General features: G+C 43.6%; 1 protein-coding gene across 3 annotated transcripts in view; it reads left to right on the top strand.

The window, feature by feature from the left end:
• si:ch73-22o12.1 (nectin-2) overlaps positions 1-18611 on the top strand; it is a 78216-nt gene that overhangs the window by 22226 nt on the left and 37379 nt on the right. For all 3 annotated transcript variants that reach the window (XM_051406088.1, XM_051406087.1, XM_051406086.1), the window contains exons 2-6: positions 7450-7559; positions 8452-8701; positions 10814-11107; positions 11319-11436; positions 12105-12253. In XM_051406088.1, the coding sequence (XP_051262048.1) occupies positions 7450-7559; positions 8452-8701; positions 10814-11107; positions 11319-11436; positions 12105-12253 (921 nt within the window). The remainder of the gene's footprint in view (positions 1-7449; positions 7560-8451; positions 8702-10813; positions 11108-11318; positions 11437-12104; positions 12254-18611) is intronic.

Raw genomic sequence — 18611 nt, 5'->3', positions numbered from 1 at the left:
CCTGTGTCTTGTGGCATCGGTCATTTTCTTTTTTGTGTGTTGTGCTTTATACACCTCTACTTTACACAGTTGCTGTATTTCATTCAGTCATTCTTTAATGCAGTCTTTTCTCTTTGACCATCTCTATTTTCCTCATTCGCTCTCTTTCCCCTCTCTCCTGGGTCAGGTACAGTGTAGATGTTGGTGTTTATCAATAATGAAGAGATGAGAGGAGGAGGAGGAGAGCACACGGCTTTCGTTCTTACCCGGGGATGAATTATTCACCCAATGGAGAAGAGTGCCTCTCCACCCTGTGTGTGTAGGATCGTGGTGTGTGTCTGTGACTGCCTGTCTAAACGTGGTTATATGCTTTACCTAGCAGTTGTACGCGTGGAAATGTGTTTTGTCTCCACCACACACAAACCATTTTGACTACTTTGCAAATCATTTTTATCTTTTATACATGGTTTCTCCTTAGCTTGGCAGTTGTTAAATGATTAAGCGTGTAATGTATGTTGTTAGTTGTAAGTTTCATCCTGTTGCAAGGTGCGATACGCTGCAGTAAAAACAAAAGAAACCATCATGTATGTTTGATGGATTACCCTTTTCAGACCTGTTCGACCACCAGAGCTTGCTGAAATATTCTGTTTGTAATATGTACATAACTGAGGATGGAAAATAGAGGATGGGCAAGTGGGAAAGGTCCACAGAGAGGTGGGGAGATCCCATTGTGAATACCTCTACTTTGCCAGTTTCCTCTTATACTCAAACTCATGCATACTGTATAGACTAGTCTCACGGCAAGACTAAGGTCACGGTCCAGCATTGGATGCAGGAGATTCTGGCATCTCGAGGTGAAGGTTTGGAGAGTATGAAACTGTGCTTTCTAAGGGTTTCTAAACTTCCCTGTTGGGTCTTTTTTCATTAAGATGATACACTTAATTGAATTGGCAAATGCTTATTTCCTAGGGCATGTTTGTTATAAACAGTCAACTAAATAGGAATATGCATCAGTGTACAGATGCCTGTGTAAACACACATACACACTCACCAAACACACACATCCCAGTGCAGATTTCTCCTCCAGCTGTTCATTTCTCCTTGGCACTTTGAAGCCTGTTCATGTCTCCCTGTGTCCCTCCCTCAAACCCCTATTTCTCCTTCGCTCCCCTTCTGTTACATTTCATGCGTTTCTGCCTCCCTTCCTCATTTCTTCCTGTGTGTCTGACTCCCCCTCTCTTTCCACCAAGTCAGTTATCAAATATTTCATCATGTCACTGTGAACAAAGTGAAATGTAGCACTCCCTTCTTCTTGCACCTTTTTTCCTCTGCTCCTGTTGCATCACAGGTTGGTTTTTACCTCCTGCCTCCTGCATGCAACCTCGCTGTAACACCAAACTCCTTTTTACAACAGGTTTTCTTTGTTACATTTCCAAGTTAATTGAACATCTTTGGTGACTTTTGAGTGGAGATCTCATGTGATAGCCTTGAAGTCTTTGAAGTGTGCTTCTTTATCAAACATTGGTGCTTTTGACTCGATTGCTCCCACTAGTAAAGCTCACAGCATGAATGGATTATAAGAGGATGTCATCGGAGAAGTCCATAATGAGCAGTGGCTACTTCTAAATGTAGCTTTCCCATGTGCTATCGATCAGTCCCTTATAGAGCACAGTAGAAAGGTCAATGAGAAGACGAGACACATCTCAAGTCTTCATTTCCTAGTTTTATTCTTGGCTTGTCAAACTGCCTCGCCTGTCAAAGCTAAGCTGCATTCCCACTCCGTTCCCTGCATACCAAAGTAGCCACATGTAAATGTGTGTGCGCATGCACAGCCTATGCACTTTCATTGTAGGTTTGTGTGGCTATATGTGTCCGTGTGTGTGTCCGTGTGTGTGTCCGTGTGTGTGTCCGTGTGTGTGTGTGTGTGTGTGTGTGTGTGTGTGTGTGTGTGTGTGTGTGTGAAGGTCAGAGGATCCAGCGCTGCAACAGTGTCGGGTAGCAGCAGCAGACAGCAGGTTGAGGTTGGTGTTGCTCCAGACTCCAGCTGATAAAGGCTATTAGTACACACCAGCAGCAGTTTGGACATGACACGCAGCCACAGCAGTGTCACTGCTTTGGTTTGGACACAATAATGGCTACATCACGCAGAAGTCACAGTTATAAGGGCAGCTACACAGGCAGGCACATTTTATCTAAAATGTCAGATAGCGTGTGTCAACTTTAATAGACGTTTGACCGACTCTGCTTATGAGTTTTCAAAGCTGCACAAAGGAGGTATCTGAGTTCTAAAGAAATGAACAGTCAGTGCCAAATTACAGGTGCATCAGTCACAAAAACTGCTATATTACAGTATCCAAAGTGATAAAGGGAACAGTGTTGAAGATTTAGTGAGGTGGAACAGTGGCCACAAGCTGTTGCTCTTAATGAGGGATAGACAGAATAGCTGAAACATAAAACATTTGGACAATCACATTCCAAATCAAAAGTTGGACTATGACCCACACAGGAGGTGAACAATATGAAATAAAATACTTTCAAACACCCTTAAAGGTGAAAGTCAGCACTTTAATCCCAGTTATTGTTTCATTCCAAGTCCATTTGTTGGAGTTGGAAAAGCCAAAACAACAACAAAAAATATGTCACTGTCCCAATACTTACAAGCTGCACTGTACAAAACTTCAAGCCCAGTAATAATCACAGAATTGAATCGGCATCTCTGTGCCAGTGTCTCCAAACAAACAAAATTACACATCGGGAACCAACAAAGCTGGTATTTGGCAGAGATTTCATTTAAAAAGCACTTGTATCCAAGACCAGTGCACAAACACGCAGACACTGTTGTACTGAGAATAAAACCTAGACCAGTTGAACAATTTATGTTAGACTTTTTACTATTTAGGTTCTTGTTTGGGGAAAGCTTAAGGATGACTTCAAATCCTAGTGTCTTCTGGTTACTGTTAAATGTAATGGTGAATATTTAATAGCATGGACACGTGCATTTATTATGAGTAAGGAATCTTAATGGCAACTTGAAGTCCAAGGTGCAGCATGTGTTGTCGACTGCAAGGTGAAACAGTTTCAAGGTGTGTCATAAATAAGTGACGTATAACTTGGCTTTTATAAAACCAAGATCTGAACATCCCTTTACCTTTCTTTTTAATGGACATTATTTATAATTATTATTTATTGAGCAATAAGCTCAAGGATAATTCATGCCTGTGCATCAACCCAAAGAGAATTGGAGCTGTTTGTAAATGCAAGTGGTGTACTCATGATTAGGTGTTTCCATTATTTTGGTCATAAGCAAACAAACATTAAGCCACCAAAGGTGGTTATATATTGCACAGAGATTCTTTTATATTGCAATATCAGAAAAACTCATTTCATTACATCACAAGTGTGACACCCACGGGTCCAAAACTCGACATATCAAGTCATCAAGTTTGAAAGGTGGGCTGGGAATCATTCTAATTCCCCAGTAAGAAAAAGGTTATGTTTGAGGAAGAAAAGTTACAGACAGATTCCGTCAGGACAGAATGGTGATGCTCTACCCTGCACTCCGTACTGCCTGTATCAAAGCTATTATTCTTCAGGAGTGTAGAGGGTGGGCACAACAATAACAGCAACAAGAGAATAATGGAAATGGAGAAATTCGCAGACGTGGAAGAGTAATGAAAGACCAGAATGCTTATTGAGACAGCAGTGCACAAGAAAGGCCAAAGGAAAACACACCCACCTGTTTTCAATCTCTCTCACGTTCTCTCTCTCTCCATGCAGAATCTCTCTCTCTCACTCACTCACTCACTCACTCACTCACTCACTCACTCACTCACGCACGCACGCACGCACGCACACACGCGAACACACGCGCACACACACACAATGGGTTCTAAGAAGCAATCTTCAAGAACATGGAGAATGGGAAAGCTTCATTCTAGGCCTCCTGACAGTGCATAGCCACTAGCTTGATGAAATGGCAGAGAGTCAGTGAGCTCTGAAGGCCATTAGATATTTTAGGTGATGGCCTGCACTCCCCTGTCCCCCTGACGTTGTGCTTTTCTCCACTATAGTGGGGATCAGGCAGAGGACATGAATGCCATTAGGCGTCGCAGTCAGCCAGCCAGGCAGCGAGGCAGGCGGACACAGGCTGATAAGCGTATGTTCGTTTTATAAGCCACGGCTGGCTCAAATGGGCTGCAGAGAAAATTAAGATTTTGAGTATTTTTCGGACTCGCCCTTGCGCTTCCTCTGCCTCATTCACTCTGTTTTTCTGTTGTTTTTTTTCTCCATCTCTCAATTCACAGCCACAGTGTTTCTCACAAGGTCAGGTGTGGAGTCTATCCTGGCTCTCACTGCTCTACACCTCCCGCTCTTCTCCCCTCATCTGCCTCTCCTCGCTCTGTTTCTCTCTACCTGTACCACCCCCCACCTCTCCATTTTTAGTTTCTCCCACTGCATCTCTCTTGGTCTCTTTTTCACTTGCTCTCACACTCCTCTTACTTCTCCCTTCTAAATATCTCCCTCTTTTGTCCCTCAGCTGTCTCCTATTAACCTTGTTTATAGCTCATACCGTCTCCCCTTCGAGATCCTCCTCCTCTCTCCTCTTCTCTCACCACTTTCTCTTTTCGCTCCCTCTTTCATTCTCTATTGCTGGCATCGCTTTCTCTTCGCACACTTTCATCCCCACTTTCCTTTACACTCCCCCCAACCACCCTCCTCTGCTCTCATCCTCCATCACTTTGGCATTCCCAGGCTGTCTCTCGTCTCCTCCTTTCATCCTTCCATCCTCCTAACACACTTCCTCTCCTCCGTCCTTCCTGATTCATTTTCGTCTTCACAGCCGAATGGTGGGAAATATGGAAATGTCAGCGTGACCAGGCAGGGGATCAGAGACTACTGTGTTCATATGGCAGGGCTGTCGCAGCGCCATCAGCATTGTGTGTGTGTGTGTGTGTGTGTGTGTGTGTGTGTGTGTGTGTGTGTGTGTGTGTGTGTGTGTGTGTGTGTGTGTGTGTGTGTGTGTGTGTGTGTGTGTGTGTGTGTGTGTGTGTGTGTGTGTGTGTACATCATGTGGGTGTTAAAGACATAATGATAGGTGACAGTGCTTATGATGGTGACATCTGACTACTTGGAGAATGTTGAAAAGGGCAGATTGTGTGTGCATGCATTTGTTTGTTCATGTGCGTTTGGTTTGGTGGCTTTTCTTTTGTCACCTGCAGGCAGCGGAGCTACTGTAAAGTGGAGCAGCGGTGACACAAGGCTTCTGTTCTCACTCTCCTCCCCTCCAACCCTCTCTTTCTCTCCCTCTGTCTCTCTCCCTCTCTGTCGCTCCTCCTTTCTTCTCAGTCTTACCCTTGAACTGTCTTTTATTCTCTAATTCCCTTAGTTCCTGTCTCCCTCCGCCTCCTGTCTCTCTCTCTTCTGTTTAATATGACCAATGCTCTCTAAATATTTATACTGACAATTACTATTTCAAATGCCGCCTTGCCTCAGGATTTTCAAATGTCTGTTGTGTCTATGTCCATGCATACACATGCACACTCTGACTACTTCTTCTCTGTGTCTGCTCTTCTAATGACATCGAGTCTCTCAGTCTTCAGAGCTGGGATTTGGGGACTAGCATTGAAGATGAGTGCGTGCAAGTCTCTGTATGTCTTGTGTGTAATATTCATTTCCCTGGGGCTGTATAGAGTCTCATAAGGCCAGCCTGTCTCTCATCTGAGCTCTGACAGGAGTTGACCTGTGTTGGCTCTCTTCTTATTGCCTCCGAATGACAGACAACAGGTCCAACTCGGCTCTGCCCCCACATTATGCATGGAAACAACAGCTGTGCATGTGTGCATGTGTTTGTGTGTGAGTTTGCACATGTGCACACAAGTGAAACCTGAGGCAGAGTAACTTCCCTTCGGTGTCGTATTGCGTTATGACCTCTGACATGTCAAGCTGACTTGGTCCATACACTCCAATCAAGACTAGTAATCAAGGGTTTCAATAACACCGCATCCCCTTTTCTCTTGTTCTGCTACATCGTTTACTAACCTAGTCAGACTAGTTCAGGTATATTGACAAAGGGTTGTAGCTTCCTAGCTTGATCTTCACTAAATGCTGTAGACGTTTGATCACAGGCCATGAGCTCGACAATAAAACTGTCATGAGGTGTATGTTTGTATGAATGTGTGCATGCGGATGCTTTTGTGTTTCCTCTTGCATAGATATGCTTGTGTATGTATGTCCAAGGCAGAAAAGAAAAGCCTTATTGGGCTTTCAAACCCAATAAGGCTCTCTGCTGCTCCCACGGGCTGCTTAGTGGTTGTCCAGAGGTTCCTCTGTGGCTACAAGGGGGTTGTTTTGTGGTAGTAAATTGGGCTGGTCCTGGGAGAGCTAGTGTTATTCTAGGAAAGGCTTGTTTTCCTCCACTTTCCCAGTCAGTCTATCGCTCCTTCCTCTTTCTTCTCTTCCTCTGTATTGATATCTCAGATCTCCCTAGAGAAGACAAGGTGTGGTGTTTATTGCTCGTCAAAAGAGAAAGACGGCACTGCCCTTTCCTCTTATCTCCAAGCTCATTGGTTTCGTGTGTGTGTGTGTGTGTGTGTGTGTGTGTGTGTGGGTGGGTGTGTGTGTGTGTGTGTGTGTGTGTGTGTGTCTGTGTCTGAACCCTCCAGATCATATTAGTTTCAACACAATAGCTTTGGCTCAGCACAAACTGGTGAAACTAGTTCTGCAAGTAATTGTCTTTAGGGGAAATTGTGTTTCGTGGGTGCTGTTTTGTAGCTTACTGGTAAACACACTGTGAGCACACACGCATTTGAAAACGTAGCCCTGGCTGCAGACATTTGAAGTTATGTATCCGCAGGTAATCCACTCTTACTTAAAACAGGTGCCATCTTGCTGACATACACTAATGCGCGCTTACTCATACAAGTAATTACATTTTCACAGAGACCTGGATTACACACACACACACACACACAAACACACACTCACAAAAAGAAAAAATACACGGACAGATTGTCGTTCTAAAGCTCCCTCGCTCTTACTGTTTCTTACACGCCCACTGACACAACGCACCAAGAAAAGCATATTTATTTTGACTCTTTGCTGTTACACAGGAATGTGTCGGCACAGCAAATGGCAGGCTATAGAAAAGCATAACCCATCCAGATGATTTATGACCTATGTGCAAAAGAGAACTGGCTTTCCACTTCTTTTTTTCAGCACAGATCCCCTTTTTTTTTCAGCCTCTCCGTCCACACACGCACAGTCATAGAGAGATACCAGACTCTTGGCCTACTTGCCTGGGTTCACTAATGCTGTCCTCTGTTGTACCAGACACTTCCACACTGTCCTCATTTATCATCAGGAGGCTTTGTACCAACAAGATTCCTCTGCTCCCTTTCCTCATCCCCTATCCTAGTTTGTAAAGGAAGGAAACAGCTGACATTAATGTTTCTCTTTCTCTGTTTCTCCCAGGAGCGTCGGGTCAGCGGGTGAAGGTGGAGCCAGAGGTGTCATCATATCCTGGCCAGACAGTCAACCTGCGCTGTGCCTTCACTGATGCCACTGGGATTCAGCTTACAATGGTCAGTTATACATGATGCAATTGTTTTCTGTTTTTTTTTTTTTTTTTTTCAGATAGGATTTGATTACTTCTTTATACCAGCACACTGATATTGACTCTAAACTGGGTTTGCAGTATGAAATTCTAATAAAAATGTTTCATCCTGAAATTGCAGCTCATTTTGCTGACTTGACACAGTACAATTTGGTGAAATTGCTTGGGACTACAATTTGCTTTCACAATTGAAGCGAACAGATGTTGGACATTAAGTGAATACACAATTTAATATTTGATTAAACACGTGGCTATTTTCCTGTAAAATAAAGTATTTGTCAATTATGTATCAGGCTGATTCTGCAGGTGTGTGAGAGTCAGTCGCACAGGTGGAGAAGAGCAATTCATTGCAATCAAAATAAACATAAAATGATGATACAGGTCCATGTGCCTTGTTTATCTAGCACATTAAACCTTAATCTAACAAATCATAGCCCACAGAAATAATCCTAAGGCTAGTAATAGGTTTTTATCACATTTAGGCTTAATGTTTTATTACTCCAAACAAACAATACTAAGCTTCATTTTGCTTTAGGGGATTGAATATGGTAATGGAAACTTCTTAGTCGCATCTCAATGAAGTGGGACGTGCACAACTCTGCTTGGTTCCGCTAAGAGCAGCTGAGAGAGAGAGAGAGAGAGAGTACTTCTCCTGAAAAACTCCACATCCATATTCATAGCTGCTCCACTTATTTGATTGTGATTCTGTGTACGCTGCCTCGTGGAGTTTACAGCAAAGTGTCTTTTAAAAAAGGCTCTCTAGTGTCACTTATCAATGCTATGATAAATGAAGCCTGTTGTTTTTCTCAGTCACTGCACGCATCCTAACCAGTGACCCTCTGCTTTCTCCTCCACCACAGGTCACATGGATCTACGAGCCGAAGGAAGGCGATAGGATTAACATCGCTGTGCTTCACCCCAGCTTTCAACCCAACTACCCCGACTCACCCTTGAAGGGCAGAGTCAGCTTCACAGCCAGTCCCCCAGACCTGACCACTCCCTCCATCCAGATAAGAGATGTTAGGATGACCGATGAGGGGAAGTACATCTGCGAGTATGCTACATACCCCAGTGGTAACGAGCAAGGCATCACATACCTGGTCATGCTGGGTAGGTCAATATCATAATCTATATAATGTGTATATGTAGACAGGTGACAAAATACAGGGGGAAAAATTTTCAATGATACACCATGGCCTTTGCAGTCACCTAATCTGAGTTTAAATGGGATACTTTGGAAACTGCAGCTACTTAATCAGAATCAGAATCAGAACAGTCCCTCTGTTCTCTTTTGGAAAAAGAAATAACCGTTGAAGAATGTTTAGTTTATTTTACATTACAACATGGAGGATATTAAATCACACAACTACAAAAATTTCAACCGTGACAAGATCTATTGTATTTCCATTCTGGTCCTTGATGTAGTACTGATCCACAGATAACTAAGCCTCAGTCCTTAATAAAATCATTCCATGTCAAACATCCAAAACATAAAATATTGAAAGTTACTAACAAATTAAAACTAAAACTAAAGCTTACTCCTTCAAGTTTCCCATGAGCCACAATTTGATCTACTTCTTGAAAACTGTGGTAGCTACTTATTTTTTAATGTGCCAAGTAACTTATTCCAATTTCTGGCAACCACAAAACTTAAACAAGAAATACCCATGTTGGTATTAAATGTCTGCAATACTACTGTAGCTCTAGCCGGGTGCGCATAAATTCCCTCAGCCCTACAAAAGCTTAGAGCTACACAGGAGCTCTGTTATAAATATTATGCACCACACTGGGTCGTGGTTTTACGACTGTCTGTCAAGGGTAACACCCAAGCGGTTGGAATTGTTGTTTACTAACTTGTGCTGTTGGGTCCAAACCATCACAGGTGTCTGCCTCCCAAGGACTTGCAGCATTGTTAAATGCTCTCTGTTAAATTTATTTTTATTACAATAGGAAAAGTACCACTTTTTATCCCCATAATTGGCTGTTTCACAGACAAAGGAACCAAACCCAACACAACCCTGACTAATCTGTTCTGAATGATCTGTAGTGTGTTGTGAGGGTTTTCCCAGAATTTCCTACCATGAATGGAATGAGTAATCAAAGCAATGTATGACTAGAGAACTGGTCGACTCGTTTTCTGTGTTCTGTGTTATTTGTCTCTCTGTAGTTTCTAGAGACTTGTTCAATCTCTGCCAGGGTGCGTGTATAGACGGTCTTTGTTAGTTTTTCCTTAAATTTGTCACCCATCTGTCTGTAGTGAGCACTTGCACATTTACCTTACTTACAATATATACAGCACATACGTGTGTGTGTGTATATATATATATATAATATAATTTATATATATATATATATATATATATATATATATATATATATATATACATGCAAAGTACTCTCCACCTACCTCTCTGTCTGTCTTTCTTGCTGGCTCCATCCCCCAAAGGTAACATGCAGGTTAAAAGCATGTCCAGCTAGGCTTAATTGCTATTATAAGTGGTATTGTCAGATCAATTGTGTTCTTGTTAATGCAATGGAACCATTGGTCTAACCTTGGCCCGGCACCAGTGCCTCTGCTCCACTCTCTTCTCCCTCCAACGCATCATGTGTCCCTGCCTCCCTTCGGGCACTATATTGATCCGGCTGCTTGTCATGCCTGCTGTCAGCTTCTGTACTGCCGGCTCTCCTCTGATCCCACTCTAGCATCAGACAGGGCAATTGAGGAGGTATGAGGGGTGAGGCAGAGTAGAGGGAGTGGGGGAATGACAGAGATCATGTAGTGATTTAAAATTTGCGTATGGAAATGTACTAGACCAGTCAGGGAAATTGTTTATCAATGGTGGGGATAGAGAGGAAATAGATTAAAGAAATGGAGGGAGAGTGAAAGAAGATTTAGGGTTTGGGTGTGTTTGCACTGGTGCTTGTAATTGTTTATCAATGTAAGCTCTAGAGAGAAAGAAGACAGGAGCGAGAGAGAGAGGGTGAATGGGGTGGCAGAGGATGTTTGGAGATTGAGGTTTTGGATTTGCTTTTGCCATGCTGGTGACTCAAATTGTTTATCGATAATGGTGCACATTATCTTTTCCCTCAGCTGTCTTATTTCCATTTTATCTATTTCTGCATCCTTTAATCTTCTCTCTGCCACTCTGTGTCTCTTCCTCTCTCCACCCTCCATCCCCACATCAATCCATCCATCCCCACATCAATCCATCCATCCATCAGCTAAGCCTCAGAACTCCGCTTCCATTGTAACGGTGGAAGTGGGCACAAAGCCCGTCGTCGTGGCAAAGTGCGAGTCTGTGGATGGCCGCCCTGCTGCTCAGATCTCCTGGGTGACCACAGCCAATGGCAACGCGACAACAGCATCTAAGACAGGTGCTGACAACACCGTGACCGTGACCAGCGAATACCGCATGGTTCCCACAGCAGCAGACAACGGGAAAGACATCAGCTGTGTGGTGACACACAGGACCCAGGTCAAACCAGAGAGCTTCCCGTTGAAGCTAGCAGTTCAGTGTAAGACATCACACACACACACACACACACACACACACACACACACACACACACACACACACACACACACACACACACACACACAGACAGACCACTTATTATTCCATGTGAATTCCTTTGCTGTTCACACTCTAACATGATTGGGGTGATTAATTGAGCTCATTGCTATTTTTTTCTCCTCCTTTCTGCCATTCATCTTTCCCTCCCACAGATGCCCCTCAGGTGACAATAGTAGGTTATGACAATAATTGGTACTTGGGTCGTACAAATGTGATTCTCACCTGCCAGGCTACCGGAAACCCTGTTCCACTCTCCGTCCAGTGGAAGACGTGAGTATCAGCATATCCAGCTTTTTTCTTTTTTTTTGTCTTATCTCTTGTTCTCTCTCCTTCTCAACGCCTCTTGTTTCTCTTATCGCTCTTTCTCTTTTTTTCCCATCCTTACCCTTAAGTCTGAGGTCTACATAGCTGTAATCAGCGCTTTTATTATTGCCACGACAGTCCTGTGCTCTGATTATGGAGATAGCCGTATAATTTCTCATAATGGACTCTGGGACTCGAGATTTAACCCTCACATAATGAGAAACACAATATGACTCCCTCACTCCCTTTTTCCATATTATCAGCTATTAACATAACTGTGACAAAATTTGAAGAAAAAAAAAAACTTCTGGAACTTTAAAATGGGAGAGATGAGATTTTGGGCCTGGATCCAGCAGTTTTGATTTTCCTCCTGTCCCCATCATATTTTCCTCCACTGTGTGATAATGGATTGCCTTTTGAGGAAGGGGGAAACTGATTGGTTTTGCACTGCCCATCAAGATTAGTGGAATTTGATGACATTGCACAATACAGCACATTTCTGTAAATGCACATCTGTCTCAGCACTCTCATTGTGCCCAAAGTCAAACAAACCGCAATTCTCTTCTTTTTCTTCATTTCTTTTTGGCCTCCTCGTTTTTCTTCTTTCTCATACCAATATGCTCATATTCCTGCAGTATGTCAGGAGAGATGCCAGACACAGTGCTCATCACAGGCAAGGAGCTAAAGGTCCTGAAGGTGGATGACTCAGTCAACACCACTTTTGTCTGTGAGGTAAAGAACCGCATTGGGATCGGCAGGGACCAAGTCACAGTCCTGGTTAGAGGTGAGTTGAAGGACACAAACAAGCATACACCTCAATGCACGCACACACAAAAAGTATGAACACACAACATGTGCACAAATGTTCCTCAAGATGTAGGTCAGATGACATTTAAAAACATACTTTAACCTGCTTGGAGAGCAACGTTCATTTTGTTCTCTTCTTTGTGAAATGATAAATTGCCAATTGGCATTAGAATTGTTCACAAATCCACCCATCTGCTGCTCTAAGTAGGTTAAAACCGAAACCAACTTGTGTAAAGTGTAATATGCACAAGTTCAAAATGTCCTAAAACAGATAAATTGTGCACCTTAAATACGTCAGTAAAGCAATGAACATTTCAGAAGTGAAATGAAGAAAAACACATTTGTGGCTCGCTTGGGTCTCGTTCATCATCTAAACCTTTCCCTGGCTTAAATATGAAAACATTTATATCCTCTGAACTGATGAACTGGAACCAACTGCACTTTCATCACACATGCTACACATTTTCTGGTGTACTATGCTCTCATGTCTTCCCCAGGGATACACCTTGTTCCGCCTCACATGTCTCATGAACACACACATACACACACATTCTCTGTGCTGAGGATTGTCTTGGGTGTGTAGTGCAGGGCTAGAGGTTCCAGCTGCTCTGTCCGCATTGTATGTATGCGTGTGACTGCTTTAGACAGTGGGTGCGTATGTTCAGGCATTTGCATGCCTTTGAGTTAAACTTTTCATGCTTTCCTTTCTGTGACCTATTAAGAATGCATGTCACTTCTTCTATTTCCCTTTGCATGCGCTCAATAACACTGTATTATGAAAGTGTCCATGCCTCCGCTGTACCCAAGGTCTGTCTATCTGCTTTGTACATCACGCGGCACTACAAAGCTGCTTTTCACAAGGTTTTTAGTTGTAGTTCACGTTGTGCATGGTGCACATAGACAAGATGGTCCTTCTCGCTGATATTTTTTCCCTTTTCTTTTATTTTCCTAAAATGAGAGAGCAGTCCGCCCCCCTAAAGTCATGATCACAAAAGCTTCTCAGCAGTACCCTTGGCCATCAGTAATGACAGGAGAGACTAAAGCAAAGCAAATGAGCAGTGTTCATTAGAGTCAGTGTCTTGAAGATAAGGCTGCAATCACTAAAAGTGATATATTTGACTCACAGCGACACTGTTGACTTTGAATTGAAGTGGATTTCAGTGTTGCCATGGGTATAGCTGAGGCTAGACTTGCACTGATAAACTGTGTGCTTGCTTGCTGGTTCATATTGCCAGTTCATATACACATCTGTCTGTGTGCTATATAGCTTGTTATACTGACTAAAATCAAAGAATCTTAAAATATCCAGAATGGTACCAGTTATGATGTAAAAGCGTCCATCCTTCCTTTCCCGTCTGTTCCTCCAATAGTTTTAGCTGCACCCCTTAACAGAGTACACTCCTGCATTTTACCTCATACAAAATACATCCCCCTTCACTCTTCTGCTGTATGCCTGCACTTTACCGGAAGTTTTTCCTGCTGACATGGGGGTAAACCTTGCCCGTAATGGGGGAAAAAAGTGCATTTCTCTAGTGACTACATTTTAAGACCAACCCAGCTACTTCATGCCCTCATTTCTTTCTTTTTCTTGCTCAGTCTCCCTACTTGTTTCATTCTTTTTTTTTCTCTTTCTTTCTCGCTCACCCCCCATCTTTCTTGAAGTCCCATGGCTCCTTATGGTGCCACAGCATGCGTCACCACTCCTCTGGGGCCATTCTGTACTGCTGCATAGTAGTGTAACTGCCTTCTGTAGCACAAAGGATGTCACCATCTCCTGCTGTGTATTACAAGCAACAAGCAAGGAAGATACAAAGATCCAGGGAGCAGAGGGAGGAAGATGGAGGCTGCTTTTAGACTAAAAAGCCAGAAAACGTGCACCAGGATAAATCAGTGCCAGCATGCAATCCTCACACTAAGAGAGGGAGAGAGCAAAGCCATGAGGGACGGAGGGAGAGATGCTGACGGCATTTAAAACTCCCATGGGAATCTTGTGCCACTGCATCCTATCTCCACTGCTATTGGCCTCCACTATCTCTCAGCATAGCGTGTGTGTCTGCCTGTTTCCAAGCCTCTCAGAGCGGATCAGTCACCCTTTGCTGCTTCAGCTCCTGGCTGCTTCTCTCCTCATTCCACCATCCGTTCCTTTCTCGCTCTGTCTTTTATCCTACATTTCCACTCCCATTCTTCATCCCACTTTCTCCTCTTTTTTTTTCTCCCCCCTTCTTCCTCTCGCCTTCATTTTTCTTTCGGGTCTCTCTGGTCTCTTCCAGTGTTAAAACTCCCACAGTTTCCTTGTCCTGTCATCTCCCCCCTCTATCTCGTCTTGTTCTCTCACGGGCCGACCACCTCCTCCCTCCTTCCCACTCCTCTCTTACTCACTGGCAGAAGAGGTGGAGGAGGATAAGATGTGAGCTAAATTTGCCGGCAGTTAAGAGGTGACTGAGGCAACCAGCAAGTATAAAAATGAAGGAGGTTTTTTGTCGAAGGCAGAGAGATGGCAAGAAGTGTTCAGAGTCAGTATTGTTTGAAGTGAAATGAAAGAGTTGATGATGGTTGAAACGGAGCAATAGCAATATGTGGAGGGACTCCAGATGGGGATGCAATGCAGACCTGTGGAGGCTAATGTGAATGCATGTAGACAAACAGGGCTAAGAGGGGCCGACAGGCGTGAAATGGCCAGCACCTGCTACATAGCAGGTCCCCCACTCCTCTCTACCCCACAGCTGCATGACACACACACAAATCTACACACTAGTCTGTGTGGGTGTTTGCCTGTGTCCTCTGCCCTGAGTCTTGTCCTGTGCTCCTGGAGGCAGCGAGAGGGATGGATGTCCTCTCTTCTCCTTGCCTCTCCTCCTCTCATCTTCGATCCTGCTGCTTAGTCACACACGCAAACGTATCCTACCCTGCTCTCCCCTCCTCTTTTCTTTCGATTTATCTCTCCCTCGCTATCTCTTTCGCTGCAGTTTGCTCTTTTCATTGCATCTCTCATCCTCTCAGTTAGCATATGCTCTCTCCTCATCCTCCTTATCTCTCTCAGGTTGTCTTTCAGCCTCCGCAAGTCTGGCGCTGATCTCCCTGCTCAGAGAGGAGACTCCTGCCCCCAGCATTCTCTCTCTCTCCTACTCATACCCTTGCTATCTCCCTCTCTCTTAAAAGCTTAACTCTTAAATACCAGTAGCTCTTCCTTAATCACAGCTTAGTAGTCTCCATCCTTCCATCCATCCCTCCATTCCAGTCTCCTCTCTCGGGGGTTCTTGTGTAGCTAACCCAGATTCCCTGCATCTTTCGTCTTGTTTTTTTCCCCCCTTCGTTCCTTACAGGGGTGGCTCAGCTGAACCTCAAAAAGTTAAATGTCCCCAAGTGAATCTCCCACATTGTCCGAGGGGCTCTTCAGTTCAACGGAAAAGAGATTTTCTCTCAATTCGGTGCATTCTTCCCATTTTCAGACTCATCTGAGGAGACAGTTCAAGGGCAAGGGGCTTGGCCATTTTCCTCCATTGGGTTTGGGTGTGTGTGAGTGTGTCTGCCTGTATCTGTCTGCGTCTGTCAGTGTGTGTCTCCGGCCATGCGAAAAACAGCCAGAGAACAGGTCTGATGGAGCCAAGTCTCCCTGCAGCCTGCAACTGGGCCCCCTGCCCACCCCTCATTAGCACACGCGCACACACACACTCGTGCATGCACGTACACACAAAGCTCTGTTCAATAAGTTAACATGCTGACAGAGAATACTACTAAGCTATGCTCTAGGTGCAGCCCAGCCCGGCCCAGAATCAGATCACTGATGACCGTGTGTGTGTGTGTGTGTGTGTGTGTGTGTGTGTGTGTGTGTGTGTGTGTGTGTGTGTGTGTGTGTGTGTGTGTGTGTGTGTGTGTGTGTGTGTGTGTGTGTGTGTGTGTGTGTGTGTGTGTGTGTGTGTGTGTGTGTGTGTGTGTGTGTGTGTGTGTGTGTGAGTGAGTGACCATGCATGTTTTTGGGAGGCTGCAGTAGACGTTACTTCTGCTCCATCTCCCTCATTATTTGCGGTCACTTGGAGCTTACCGTCGTGCTGGACGTGACTTCATAAGAAGCATGCTGTTTTTTGGCTTCCACAGTATGGTGTGGGATTTGTGTTTTGTGGGGTGGGGGTGCAGTACTGTAGTATATGTATGTTTGTTTTCTATTTTTTTGTATATCCCCTTGTTATCCACACAGCATGCATATTGTAATTTTTATGCTGGTTCATCCAACAGCATGTGTTTATAAGATGTCCTCTCCTCACCCACTTACATAGATTCCACTGGTGCTTTGTTAGGATGTGTCTTGGTCTGTTGTGGTTCTGTTCTGGGAGCCTGGGGTGGCTCCTTTACATCTATCTCTTGAATCTTTCAAGTGTTGTCTCCAGAAGGCTAGAATAAAACATGAATTATCATCCACAAAAGGATTTACCAGCATAGACTTTGAGACACTTGTGAACTGACTTGAGCGACGCATTAAAAATAATTGGATGAGTGGAATTTAGGGAGAATTTGCATTTAAATTTTAGTGTAATTCCCTTTGATGTGACAGCAATGTGAGGCAGCATCCAGCCCCGAGTTTGCACAGAGATTGTCGCCACGTTGCATGTGCTGAAGCTCCACAGAGCCCGAGGTGATAATGCATTTCTTGTGTTCCTGTTACAAGTGGACACTGAGGGCTAGCTCTCACTCTCATGTGTGTGAACAGCAATGTTTAGCACTGCTCGGGGGAGAATATGAGGGGAAGAGACTGTGTGTGTTTGGAGAGGCTAGTGGGAGAGAAATTGAAAGAAAGGAAGAGAAAATATACCCACAAGAAATTATGATTTTTTTCCCCTAGGCATATGTTGAAAGTGAAGCACAGAGGAGGAGGGCAAAAAGAAAAGTAACACATGACGGAAATACAAACGTAAATTGGAGAGATGGCAGAAAAAATGGATTTAGACGAAACTGAAAAGAGTGTATGCAAGAGACAGCTGGTGAAGTGGTGGCAGAGATGGAGAAAGGGGTAGTGGAGGGGAGGCAGAAATAAAGGGAAAGAAGAGCACAGGTGTAGACAGCAGTAGACTTCCATTTTCTCTCTTGACAAGCATCAGTGTTACAAGAGTAATTCTGTCAGCTCTCTGTACACTTAACAAGAGGGGCTGGCTCCTGTTGGATTTCAAATGGGAATGACAATAAGAACCGGGCTGATTCGCTACTTTCAAATTTAGGCAGGGATTTCAACAGCAGCGTCTACTGGTTAATCCTCTGCAGCAGCCGGTGAAAGTGCAGAGAGTGGAAAGGAAAGCTAGAGCAACGGAGAGGATGTTCAGCTTAACTAAGGATTCTTGATCACTTTCAACAAGGGGCTAAAATTAAAAATTCATTTGCTTAATGCGTCTTGTTTGGTTTTATTGTTGTAGCTCATGTGCTCAAACCTGAAGGAAGCAGGAACACTGATAGATAATGAACAGCCTTTATTCCATAAGATGTGCCTTCTTAACATGAAAGCATTTTGTTTATTGCTTCTGAAGCATCCAGATGTACAGAAATTATCTAAATGGAATGAATAAGTACATTAAATAAGAATAAAAAAAATACATGCAATCATACAAAATACATCATAAGCCCAATTCTTGAATGCTTTAATACTGTATAAATTCAGGCATTAATTGTCCCTTTCTCTAAAAGTAGGCTTATTTTTCTAAGCTCTGAAGAAAACGGCTTGTGGAATAAAGTATATAGTACATCCATCACAACAAAGTGCTCTTCCTTCCTATAGAAGTTATTATATTTGATATGTACATTTCCTTGTAAAATAATCTGTCTGTCAAAGAGCTTCATAGTACAGTGAATGCAAACAGCGTGGGTGAATTTCACCCTTAACTCCGGCAGTGTTAGTGGCAGACTCCCTGCCGACTGAGTTATAGATGATGACCACATGGGGAAAACGGTCACAGGGACTGTGGGAAGTTGTCATACTCCCAGAAAGCACTTAGAGCCCTGAACTCATGGCCCCGAAAAGCCTATGCAAAGCAATAACACTGTCAATGTTCTCCTAGAGGCTTTACTCACTAGTAGTGTCTTAACAAGTCCGGGTATTAAACCTCAATATTTTTTGAGCACAGACTGAAATGTGTCCATGGCACCAAGTACTGAAAGCTGGCATTTTAGGCTGTATTTTATTTAGGCAAACTTCTGTATGGCTGCAAATGTAACATTCATTTGAATAGGCTAATTTTGATAAATAGAAGAAAAAGGCTCTTTTTTTCATGTTTATATTCCTCAAAGTAAGGAATCAAGAACAGTATTGTTTTGGTATTAGTGACACTGGTACAGAAACTTTATGTACATTA

Source organism: Dicentrarchus labrax, unplaced genomic scaffold, assembly GCF_905237075.1.
Source record: "Dicentrarchus labrax unplaced genomic scaffold, dlabrax2021, whole genome shotgun sequence".
NCBI lineage: Eukaryota > Metazoa > Chordata > Actinopteri > Moronidae > Dicentrarchus > Dicentrarchus labrax.
Note: the sequence above shows the minus strand (reverse complement) of the source record. Positions and strands in the feature narration are given on the sequence as shown.